We start from the raw sequence: 12,211 nt of genomic DNA, 5'->3' as shown, positions 1-12,211 counted from the left end.
AAAGAAAATAGCGTGGTAATGGACAGTGAATTGTACTTCTGGCTCCAATGTTTTTATTGTGCGTCTCTGTTCTACATCTTCATGAATACTTATTTTCATCAGAGACCAATAAGAAACAAATAAGATATTTAGGTGTCCGTGCCTTCGCTTGAACCACTAATGAGATTAACACCTTCATAACTCGGCCCTAATCGAGTGAATTCCTCGACTAGTAGCGCCATCTGGCGCGCCAGTCAAGTACTAGTGTCGCCCGGTTACCAGCGCTCGGCTGCTTTTTCCTCAGTACGCTTTTGTAACTCGGCCGAGCAACACGTTTACAAAAGCAAGTCTTAAAAAGTTCGAGAAATTTAAAACATCGAGAAGATTATGATTACTTCTAACTTCGTGATATTCCGCTCGGTGCCTTTGGCCCAGCGACGAGACGCAGTGACCTCCTGTAGGCACCGTCATAAGTACGCGGATAGATATGCCTCACTCACGTGAGACTGACATGGCGTCGTCCCGTGAGACGACAGACATCGTCCCGTGAGACGACAGACGTCGTCCTGTGAGACGACAGACGTCGTCCTGTGAGACGACAGACGTCGTCCCGTGAGACGAAAGATATCGTCCCGTTAGACGATAGAGGTTGTCCTGTGAGACGACAGACGTCGTCCTGTGAAACGACAGATGTTGTCCCGTGAGACAACAGACGTCGTCCCGTGAGACGAAAGACGTCGTCCCGTGAGACGACAGGCGTCGTCCCGTGAGACGACATGACATCGTCCAGTGAGATGACATGGCGTAGTCCCGTGAGACGACAAGCGTCGTCCCGTTAGACGACACGGCGTCGTGCCGTGACACGACAGGCGTCGTCCAATGAGACGACATTGCATTGTCCCGCGAGACGACAGGGTTGTTCCTGTGTGGTGGCATGGAGACGATGAAGAAAATTGACAGCGATGGGACGCAGTGTAATCCTATGCACCGTCATAAAGAATATAAAGGACAAATGCTACGCTCACGTAAGACGAGACAGAGCGACGTCCCGTGAGACGACATAGGTTCGTCCCTTGAAAAGTCATAGCTTCGCCTCGTGAGGTGACAGGACACAAGAGATGTCTTGAAACGACAGATGAGGTCCCTTAACCTGGCCTATGCAAATATAGGGCCCACGATCCAATAGGGCATCGCCTCGTGATATGACGAAGGAAATCATTCATTGTGCAGACATGATTCGTCATTAGAGACAACATGAGTAAAGTTGTGCTGTGCGAAAAAGTACACTGTCATATAAATTGACAAGCGTCGCCCCGTAAAAGATTGAACTTTGCAGCGATTTGGAATTTGGATTTCGTTGCCCTATGCGATGATTTACGACATCCTGTGAGAACCTATTGGGTTATTACATGCTATGCACTAATTCACCTTTCGTGTCATGAGACGAGCGTTATGATCACGAGGCAAAATGTTGTATTTGTACTCGAATCTCAATGAGATTATGTCGCTTTAAGATCTACTTTGCGGTAATTAGATAGATAGATAAAAACTTTATTGCATAAAAATATCATGACAAAAAAAAAAAAAATAATAATTAAGAACTATAAGAATTAGCACAACTCTTAACTAAACATACTTTGTATAAGGTATTTCTAAACATATATACTTCGTTTTAACCTGAGACATACACAATTACACAGTTTAGTCATTGTCTTATTAGACAAAAATCATCACGTGATGGGTTCCCATAAGTGGGGTCGTTTTAGACAGGTAAAGTGAACGACATCGGCGTCGTCTCAATTGCCTAATTAGCTAATACATAATCAGCGTGGTCACCTGACCAACAGATGAATGATTGTGAGGAATGTCCAAATTTTTCTCACTCGTGAATATCTGAACGGCCATAATGATGACGAATGTGTGATCCAATTACTGTAAAGCAACGTCGTTATTGCCAACCTAATTTGTCATGTCAACTTTTAGAATGCTCGTCATGATAGAGGTTTATTACAATATAGCAGGTTTGACGTTGTGAAAATCCACTTCCACATCTAAAAACGTGTGGGTGGAGCTTCGGTAGCAATTAACTAGCACTTTGTTGCCAGATACTAAGCGAATTAAGAAATATACATAATAGTGATGCTAAACAGAATGAAAAACCACTTTATATTACAAAGCCCTTCTTGCCCAATCAGAAAGGGAGAGGGGGCGGTGAAAATACCAATGGGAAAAAGAAAATCCATTAATTTATGCTACTGCTTTACGCTATTCCTAGAGTGCAGATTCTTCTAAATGAATGATTAGAGCTCTAGTCTCATCAACTCACGGGCGTCAATAATTGACGCATGGTCTTGGGTCTTGATACGGACTTTAGAAATGCAGAAGAACCACTCAGGTACTTAGCAAATGTTGACTATTAGCTACAAAATAACTTACCGCAAAGGAAAATTCTTGTACTAGGCTCATTACTCTGTGAAACCTGGATATTAGTCTGTATTTCAGCAAACTTATAGCTGTCCGGCTGAAACGTCTAGTCGGACTAATGGCGGATAATGTTCCAGTATATGTTGTTCAGTATACCGAACTGACAAAAGTATCACTTCTGTAGCAATCGACCCAGTAGAGACTTCTGAACCAATTCATTTAGAAATAAAAAACTACAGCTCGGAAAGTTTTCTAAGTACGATATATACATATATGTACTACAAATTGACCTCAAACTGCCGTTAATCGACCAACGGTTAGAATACTCAATCATGCATTATTACTAACGTTAGCTAGACCAAGGTTACAGACAATCCTTGAAGAGGTTAATTACAAAGACAACAAACTCGTACCGGAAATCTGACTCCCAAATATATACGATATTTTGTGGATAGTTTGGCAGAATAACTTAAAGGATATGTTATTTAGCACAATAGAATTTTAGTATGCCTTGTTGCATTGTTACTCAGGACGGACTCTCGTCGTAAAAGGATTTGTCGGTTGTCCAGTTCGATGGCGTAATGTTACGAATCCTATGTTTCTATAAATAACTAACGAATTAGATTAAAGAGACGACCGAACAATATTCTCAAACTATTTACAGCAAAGAACTATGGCTTACATCTCTTGACCGAAGTAAATGAAGTTGGTCCTAAACTTAAACAACTACACAAAACAAAGCAAGAAACCGTGTAGGTAAATTGTATTCAAAGTGCTTATTTGTTGTATGAGTATGATATATCGAAAACACTTTAATCTCATTAAAACCAATAGGGCAATACATTTTCCGAGAGAAGCCGATTTTCACAATTTGCTAAGGCACTCTTATGGATAAAATGTTGAAAGGTAGTCACTGAATGTGGAGGCCTGTTTCTGAAATGATAAATTAAACGGAAATTGAAGGATGAATCTCTTTCGATTTTAGACCACATTTTCCTCTTACAAATAAAGAGGCGCTCGCATCCTAAAATTATCGCCCGCTACTGCGGTATTACTAACAGAAAGTTCCCGTTTATTTCATTTGACAAATGTTTTCTGAATAGGTTTCTGGGGCCTAGAGAGATTAACAGAAGTTGCATATTTACAATTAACTTTTGGAACTCCATTAGCGCGTTGTAGGATCGGTACACATTTCCGCAGTTGCTTACTAAGCGCCATTTATTAGAATTTTGCGGCGCGACTATTTGTCAGTAACAGAGGAGACGCCACAACTTATTCAAAAATGGTCCGTAAGGCCAGAGGACGAGTCCCAGTCCCAATTGAATTTAGTGTAAGGAACTAGAAATATGATGTTTATAACATTACTGTGCATAAGACTTAATTTAGAAGACTTCGGACTCCTAATATACCTGACATACAAGAATTTGTTAGGACACTCATAAAAGGGAGCGCAGATTCTAGGCAAAATGGGTTTCTAGTGGTAACAGAAAACTTAAAATTATTGCCGTTTAAATAGATATTGATGAACTATATTTATCAGAAGTAAGGTCTTGAGACCTAAATAAAAAACAAAAGCTCAGCGCTTAAGGTACGCAGTAGGTACTTATAGCTACGATATTTTGACCTATTGGTCTCGAATGACAGGCAAGTGTAAATACCATTGTCATCGTCCGTGGCGCTACATGCTACAGCCGTGCGTACGTACGACTTTTAAGAAAATCCTAATTATATGCCATACGATAAATAAATAATTGTCATCTCGATATAATTGTAGAATCAGGTATTACCTTACATAACAGTTGCATCTTGTTTATGGGAAGTCCCGCTGCATATGGATTTTGGGAAATAAGCAAGAATACAGTAAATATTAACCCGTATGTTTATGTGTATACATCAGTTTATAAAGAACGTGAGACATTTATATTATTCGCACAAAAGAGCAATATAGAATATATTGCTTTGCAATTTGGTGATAAATTACGAAAGTGCTGAAAAGAAAACTATTTACTATCTTAAGCTGATGACTGAATTTTAATTATAAATGGGTAATCGTACATCATTAACCCTTATTTGAATAGTTATCTGTCGTCTTACATTCTTATTAGAATATCGAAATGGACTAAAGAGCCATAAGTCGTAATGTTTTAGAATTACTAGCTCACGAATCGTACAATTTTCCCTTTATAAATTCGGCTAGTCAGCACATAAGTCATAAAAATGATAAGCCTAAAAATATATGCATCACATATTCATACACAAATTAAATATTTCAAATATCGAAAAAAGCATACTAGCTAGACATAGTAAAAGACTAAATAAAGTTGACGAGTACAGTGTAGAGAGGATTCCCGCATTAACATTCATGTATATTCATGGAAGTATCAAAGTCAATTTAATTAGAAATAATTGCCTTCATTTGATCTTCGCCTAAGTATGTGTGACTCATTAGATCATTGATTCGTTTCAATCGCTTGTATCCCAAAGATTTTTGCTCAGTTGACCCATTTTAATTTAATAGGAAAAATTTACATAGTTTCCGTTCTCGTAAAGACTTTGAGTAGGAGCTTACCTTTTATTATATGGATCCTTAGCTAATCATGGCCATGGTATTATCAATTCAGTCAGAAGCCGAAAATGTATTATCATCTTATTTGCAGTTTTGCTACCAGTCCAGCAGTAACGCATACATTATCGTAATGTGGGTATACATTACAAATTAACATATGATAGCGTGCAATTTCTCCCAACTCAAGCGTCCATTTCAATTGTTTTGGGCAAATGTATATTTCATATACAGAATTCATAACACATTATGCATTGGTAAATGTTGACATTTGGCAGTGGGCTATGTAAGACAATGTTTAAGCTATGTCAATATTGCTTATTACTCAGTATACTAACAATAATATGTGCATATTGAGAGATACATATAGGCGCATTACTTATGGTACAGTAATCAATTTACATGAAAAATAAAAATTTCAACATAATGTCATAATGCTCACGGCAGTGCTATGATATAATTGTGTATTATAGTTACATGATATAATTATAGTTATCTTAAGCAGAAGAAGACTAGTATCTTGGTGAATTTATAAGACAAAAAACATATATATGATCTTGTTCTGACTAAGGACTGTTGTAAGGGAAACGTGAGACAAATTTTGCCGACGTTGATGTAACACCCATTGATGAAGGGAAGCTCTTCAGAGTTTGGGTTGCTACAGATATTTTCTCACAAAAATGTTAATGAAATAACAGGTTTTATTTCCGTAAATATATTGTAATACCGATCTATTAACTACTGGCTTCCTGTCGGTTTTATGTTATATATAAATTAAGTGATTCACCACCATCATAGAGTCATAATGGATAACTGTGCTGTGCTGTCAGTTTCAACTCATAAAACCTTAGTAGCTAAATTTTGAAACATCCCTTTGTATACCTTCTTATTTCTTATTATGACATTTCTGTATAAATAAAGTATATCAGTCACAGTACGCCCTAACCAGCGCCGGCAGAGGTTTAAACACGTCTCATTAGTGGTTCAAGCGAAGGCACGGACACCTAAATAGAACCGTTTTTCCCCCGAAGGGTAAAAACGGATATTTAGGTTCCTGCCGAAGCTTGAACCACCCTTAAGGGCCTTGCCGGCTAAAGGTACTGAGGAAAAAGCAGCCGAGCGCTGGTAACCGGGCGACACTAGTACTTGACTGGCGCGCCAGATGGCGCTACTAGTCGAGGAATTCACTCGATTAGGGCCGAGTTATGAAGGTGTTAATCTCATTAGTGGTTCAAGCTTCGGCAGGAACCTAAATATCCGTTTTTTACCCTTCGGGGGAAAAACGGTTCTATTTAGTAATGTATAAATACTAATTAAAATATAGTAAGAATGGAAAAAATAACTTACCTTGCCCGACCATAAGTTGCGCTGTAAAAGAAAATAAAAGTATTAGTAAATAAAAGTATTAGGAAAATAAAAGTAGTAGTACAACTACAAGTAGTAGTGTACCATACACTATCAATTTCAGTTTATAAAATAAAAGTACTTAATTTTAGATAAAACTATAGGGAGCTGCAAAATGCTATTAGGCAAGGTAAGCACCGTTGCACAGATACCTTCTGAATGGGATTTGATCGGAAAGAAACCAATTGGCCACACCACACCATGAATTATTGCAGACGCATTCGCCCCTTAAAGATAAATCTACGTCACGTGTTGTTCATTTGACGTCATCGAAAAGAATGATTACATGTATTTTATTGGCGCGATAGGAGCTGTGAAGAAGAGAGTGAATTTTACTGCCAAAAGTAAAAAAAAGCTTTTAAAACGTTCTACTAATGTCAGTTTTATTAAAACATTCAAAAACACATTAAAACAATAAAAACACTTAAGTATACTAAAACCTTATAAAATATGAACACTAATGCTAAAAACTTATCAATAGGTAAGGTGCCCAGAAGGCTGGCCGTATTACCCCGCTGTCCCCGCTGGATAACAATGCTGATCCGGTGAGCGAAATTTTGGCCAGCCCTCTGGTCGCCTCGCCAGATGCCCCTATGGCACTTGGACAGCTCCTCATAGAGGCGACGCATGGTTCTACTTGATAGACAATCTTCTTCTCATTCACCTTACTTTCAAATTCTTATACGAATATAAAATCTTACCGCTAGCCAGCTCTATGTAGTCCACCGTGAACCCATCTAACTGCATCATCTCAGCCGGTTCCGACTTCTTATCCTTGTATGAGCACAGCGCGAACGTATACTGGCTGACTTGCACTAACACCATATAGCGCCGCTTCCACTTTCTCCATACATTTTGCCGATCACGTGGAGGTACCTGAAGAAGGAATAAATAATAAAAATGATTGATAATTGATTGATTGGAGGAAACAAGAAATGACTCTTCTTAATTTTGTATCCATCAGATTAAGTGGCTTCCTATTCGCTGTAGTCGTCATTCCCACGTTTTCATCAAAAATATTGTGATGCTTTTATTTTTTGTGTTGTTTCATTTATGGAATGTGTTAGAAATATGAGAACTATCCCTGTCCACTTATTTTAAACAAAATTAATAGAATACTGACATTTAATAAGATAAATACGTCTATAGAATACGATGTTGTCTTCAAACCTGTTGAAAAAGACAAGAGGAATATATTTACCCGCAGTGTTTCATGTTCAGTGGCTTGTCCATCCGACACGCTATTTTGATCCTCAGATCTTGATCAGGGAGGTTCTTCGGTACCGTCATGCGATGCCATTCTGGGGCCTGCATAATAATACAACAATTTTCAAAATTTCCAATAAAACAAATTCCTTTTTTGGAGAAGTTAAGCAAGTGCAAAATCTGCATAGCCAAGATGACGGTCATTTTAACTCAATGCTGCAAACTCCATGCTGAAAGATACAGCAGTCTCCTACTTACTTCTAACCGAAAATTTTCATTTTACTTTCTAGTTATTACGTTTTTTAATAAATTATTCTATAGTATTCGCTATGGGTCATATCATAAGCGACCGGCATCTTGACTAAATATCCATCAGCATCGTCAGAATCTTTTAGGTCCGATTGACAAGATCGCTATACCATTTCAGGTTTAAGATCATCCCCTATTTTATCTACTTCTACTACAGAATATATTACCTTACTAGAAAGTGGCGTAGGTCTTAGGACCACTTTTCCCAGTTCCTTATCTTCTAGAGCAAGTACCCCAGGGTTCTCCGTGTATAACTTGACTTTTACAGCTGGTAGGGGCTGTGTGGTACTAAAGTCACCTTGAGTGTCCCACCTGGATAACGTTTATCAATAGGTATCATTTATTTTTAATATGTGGATATATTATATAAAACATTAATGCATAAAGGCATGATGTTATTTATTACAAGAATAAGTATTAGTTTCACAATGTTGAGAAATCGGTATTTCCATTTATGTAGTGTTATAATTTAATTCCATAATAATTACAGAACTAGTCATAGTTATCAGTTGTTTTTGCTTTCTCTCAAAACTCATCAGATGAAGACGAAATTGGATTTTTATTGATACTTACATCGGTTTGGACGCCTCAGCCTGGTCGGTCTGCAGTTTGTCGCCCCCTTCTACTTCCATAGTACAATACACTATCCGGTTCGGCGCTAACGACTTTAGACCCTTTACCTCCATCACTACTACCTAGAATTCATTCAAATACAACACTTTCGTCAGTAGTTTATTTAACATCATTATTGTCATTGATACTCTTTCCAACTGGGTTTGTCAAGGAATTTTAATACTTATATGTTCAAACATCAATAACAACATTTACAAATTACGTAGTGCATTATATGGAACATTATTTACAATACTCTCCTTCAGAAATTTACAGACAAACTCACACAATACAAATATTTAAACAAATCTTTTTTATTTTGCAATTTTTACTCTTCGATCGAAGATACAACTTTGAAGTAGGTAAGAAGTGAATTATTAAAGTGGCCAGCACAAATTAAACATAAACAAAAATAGTTTTCATTGTCAACTTTCCCAATCTTTACCTCTATTTGGAAAGTCAGAACGACATCCATTTTGGTCAGCTGAGTGTCAACATCCCCGCCGTCGCCCTCGCCTGTCAACTTGTTCGCCAGAGACCCTTGCGATCTGAAACACAGCTGCTTACTCAACCTTGGACTCGGGTCTGGCCCGGCGTTTGATCTAATCATCATAAACCAACCAGCATCATCAAAGTCAACAACAATACAACAGAAGATATTAATATAAATACATTATTGATGTTACAGTTGACCCAATCACCGTTAATTTAATAAAGTTAGAGATAGGACAAACATTCACATGTTAGGACGAATGCATGGTGGCATACAATGGAACCATCACCGATACCAAGAATGATTAAGCATAACAGAAGGAAACATTACTTTCTAGACATAAAACTAGCTATACTAAGCTAGGTGAAGTACTGATGTAAGGTGATTATTTAGTTAATAATATGCAAAACCTTCGAAATTATTGAAAGAAAGAAACAAAGATACATATCAAGAATTTGCTAAGGTTGTTTTGCATATTAATAACAGAAATATTAGTGAATATAATAGAAGCGATACCAAACCAAACAAAAATAAAAACAGAATCAAAGCCTACCGCAAGAAGCGTTTTCATCGTTGTCCTAGTACAAGCGTTCGCTATTATAACACGCCCTAAATTTGCTCATTTAAATGATCTTACAAATTATAATGTAGAATAAGAAAAAGTGAAGATTAGTGAGAGAGATAAAATAGAAGCTTTCAATAACTATAAGTAGTAGAAAGCGAAGAAATGAAAAATAAGAAAGTCGTTATTTTGTGAGTCAGTACTGAATTAATGTCAAATAGACTTGAATATGTGTAGCTTGGTTGAAATGTTGTTATCGCAAAATTTCCAATACAGCAAATGGTTTTACAATGAAATATTTTTTGTCTTGTGGTGTATTACTTTTGTAAAGCTATGTTTAATTGAAAAAGCGCTTCGATATTAAAAATTGATAAAATGCCTATTTATTCTAATTGTTTTGTGAGCTATGAATATTAAAATTGAATACTACGAAAGTCTATAAAGCTTAAAATCTTCTGGCTGTGTAGTGGAAGCTTTTGTATCATCCTCAGTTGTCATTTCATTTAACACGACCACGTTAGCTTCTATGGCTCTAGCTAGGTTGTCTATTAGTTCTACTTGTCTACAGTGGTCTAACGACAACAGGAGGATCGTATCGAGGCCGGGCGGGTGTAGGGTCCTGCTACACAAGACACGTGCTCAATTTAACAATTCTGTACTCATTACTTGTACTTCCTTTATTAGTGTCCGGTTATGTGCCAGGGAAAAGAAAATTAGAGAGAAAATGAACAAGTAGATAATGTAACACTGGATGAACTAGAAACTATTCTATTCTATTTCAATGAGTGTACAATGGAGTTGCATCCAGGTCAATCAGTGCGCAAGGAAGTTAAACACAGTGTTGAAGAATTTAATACCAACATACATAGATTTTCTGTTTTCTTTTGCCAAATAAATAAACGTTCAAATGAAGTCACGAGTTGTCTTGTCTTGTTTAGTTCGTAACTTATTTATAAACACAGACAAATGTAATGAAGAACATAGAACACAACATTTAATTTTGAATAAAATTTGGGCACCAATAACATTATTAACATGATTATAAAGTTGTTTCTGGTGTAAATCTCTGACTTGTTCTGTCCAAATCTTATTCGTATCTCTTAAACTTTTCTTACGTTACGTCTTAAGCCAATTAACACCTTCCACGATTATTTCACAAATCATTTTTTTTCTATAGCTGCATCTGAATCACCTTTTTCAGCAATCGTATTAAAGTTATATTTGTCTTCAATAGCATTAAAAGTAAATGTCAAATCAAGTGAAATTTTAAATCCAACATTATCTGTTACTCGACGTGTAAATTGTGTTAGTAAGTTAAGTTTACTGTTTGAAACAAGTAAAATCGTGGAAGGTTCAAGATAATAAATTGACATAAAGATCCTAACCTCCAAAACATTCCAGACACCGACCTGTGATTATACCGCTTGATTTTATGCAGGCCGTATTTGGAGTCGGCCCCGCCCTTGGACACAGGCAGGGACTCCAAGTTGGCCATGAGGAGGTTGATCGAGGACTTCAGCTCTTCGATGTAGAGGGACTCCATTTCTTTCAGGACGAACTTCGGCATTAACTTGCGGTTCTGAAAATTGAAGATAATAATTGATTTTTTGGAATGCTTAATTTTTTGCCCTGAAACTAAAGCACAAACGATGTTCAGATCCAATTTTCAAGAATTTGTCGGTGATTTCTTTGTTTGTTGTTCAAGAATTTGTTCAAGAATTTGTAGGTCATATTTTCAATGTTTATTTATTTACTAGCTTTTACCCGCGGCTTCGCCCGCGTAATAAAAGTATTCTTATTGAAACGTTTACAAAAAATAAGATTTTCATTTGGATCCGTAGGTTTCTTTGTAGATACATCTGTCCGCGATTATTTCGATTAAGGTAAAGCGGGGCAATTCTCGACTGGGGGGCCATTGTAACTGATCTATTTGCTGTACGGTCAGCCAAGAACCTTACACTGCTTTTTGGCTGACTGTACCTTACACATATTACTATTGTTTTAAAAGAAATTCTTGCAATGATTGTAGAATTGTTACACAGCGACCACAGCGTAGGTAGTAGGTACGAATATGTATGTATTTTACCTATATAAATATTGATACTGGGGAAACTTCATACAACCCACATAGCCAGTATCTCTACGCTATGGTCGGTAGGGTAAAAAGTACTTCCTTGCATTATCGCTTACAATTTTTTCCATTTTGCTTATACTTATTGCAAACATAAACATATAAAAGGCAAGCAAACAACGATCTTCTTACAGCACATTGAATATAATAGTTATCACGGATGCAGGATACTCGCCGATGCCTACTTACTAATCCCTTCCCACTGAGCCACCTGCATTGTACACTGCCTAGGTATCGATTGCCGGCCGATTATTCCGACCCCAATCCCTATTCTTATCCCCGTCCCTATCTCTGTCCTTGTCCTCGTCCCCGTCCCCGTTCCGTCCCTGTCCCCGTCCCTCCCCTATCCCTATCCCCGTCCCCGTCCCCTATTCCTATCCCTATTTCTATCCCTATCTATACCTATCCCTATCCCTATCCCTGTCCCCGTCCCCGTCCCCGTCCCCGTCCCCGTCCCCGTCCCCGTCCCCGTCCCCGTCCCCGTCCCCGTCCCCGTCCCCGTCCCCTATCCCTATCCCTATCCCTATC

The 12,211-nt window shown here is 37.7% G+C and overlaps 1 protein-coding gene across 1 annotated transcript in view; it reads right to left on the bottom strand.

Moving 5' to 3' along the window:
• The window catches only part of LOC125237379 (calcium-dependent secretion activator), a 109,104-nt gene that overhangs the window by 17,866 nt on the left and 79,027 nt on the right, over positions 1 to 12,211 (bottom strand). Inside the window, 8 exon segments of the mRNA XM_048144393.1 lie at positions 6,314 to 6,334; positions 7,072 to 7,224; positions 7,227 to 7,246; positions 7,572 to 7,678; positions 8,053 to 8,197; positions 8,459 to 8,580; positions 8,943 to 9,099; positions 10,962 to 11,131. Coding sequence (XP_048000350.1) covers positions 6,314 to 6,334; positions 7,072 to 7,224; positions 7,227 to 7,246; positions 7,572 to 7,678; positions 8,053 to 8,197; positions 8,459 to 8,580; positions 8,943 to 9,099; positions 10,962 to 11,131 — 895 coding nt within the window.

This window comes from Leguminivora glycinivorella, chromosome 21 (genome assembly GCF_023078275.1).
Source record: "Leguminivora glycinivorella isolate SPB_JAAS2020 chromosome 21, LegGlyc_1.1, whole genome shotgun sequence".
Classification (NCBI taxonomy): domain Eukaryota; kingdom Metazoa; phylum Arthropoda; class Insecta; order Lepidoptera; family Tortricidae; genus Leguminivora; species Leguminivora glycinivorella.
This window is presented reverse-complemented; position numbering and strand designations above follow the sequence as displayed.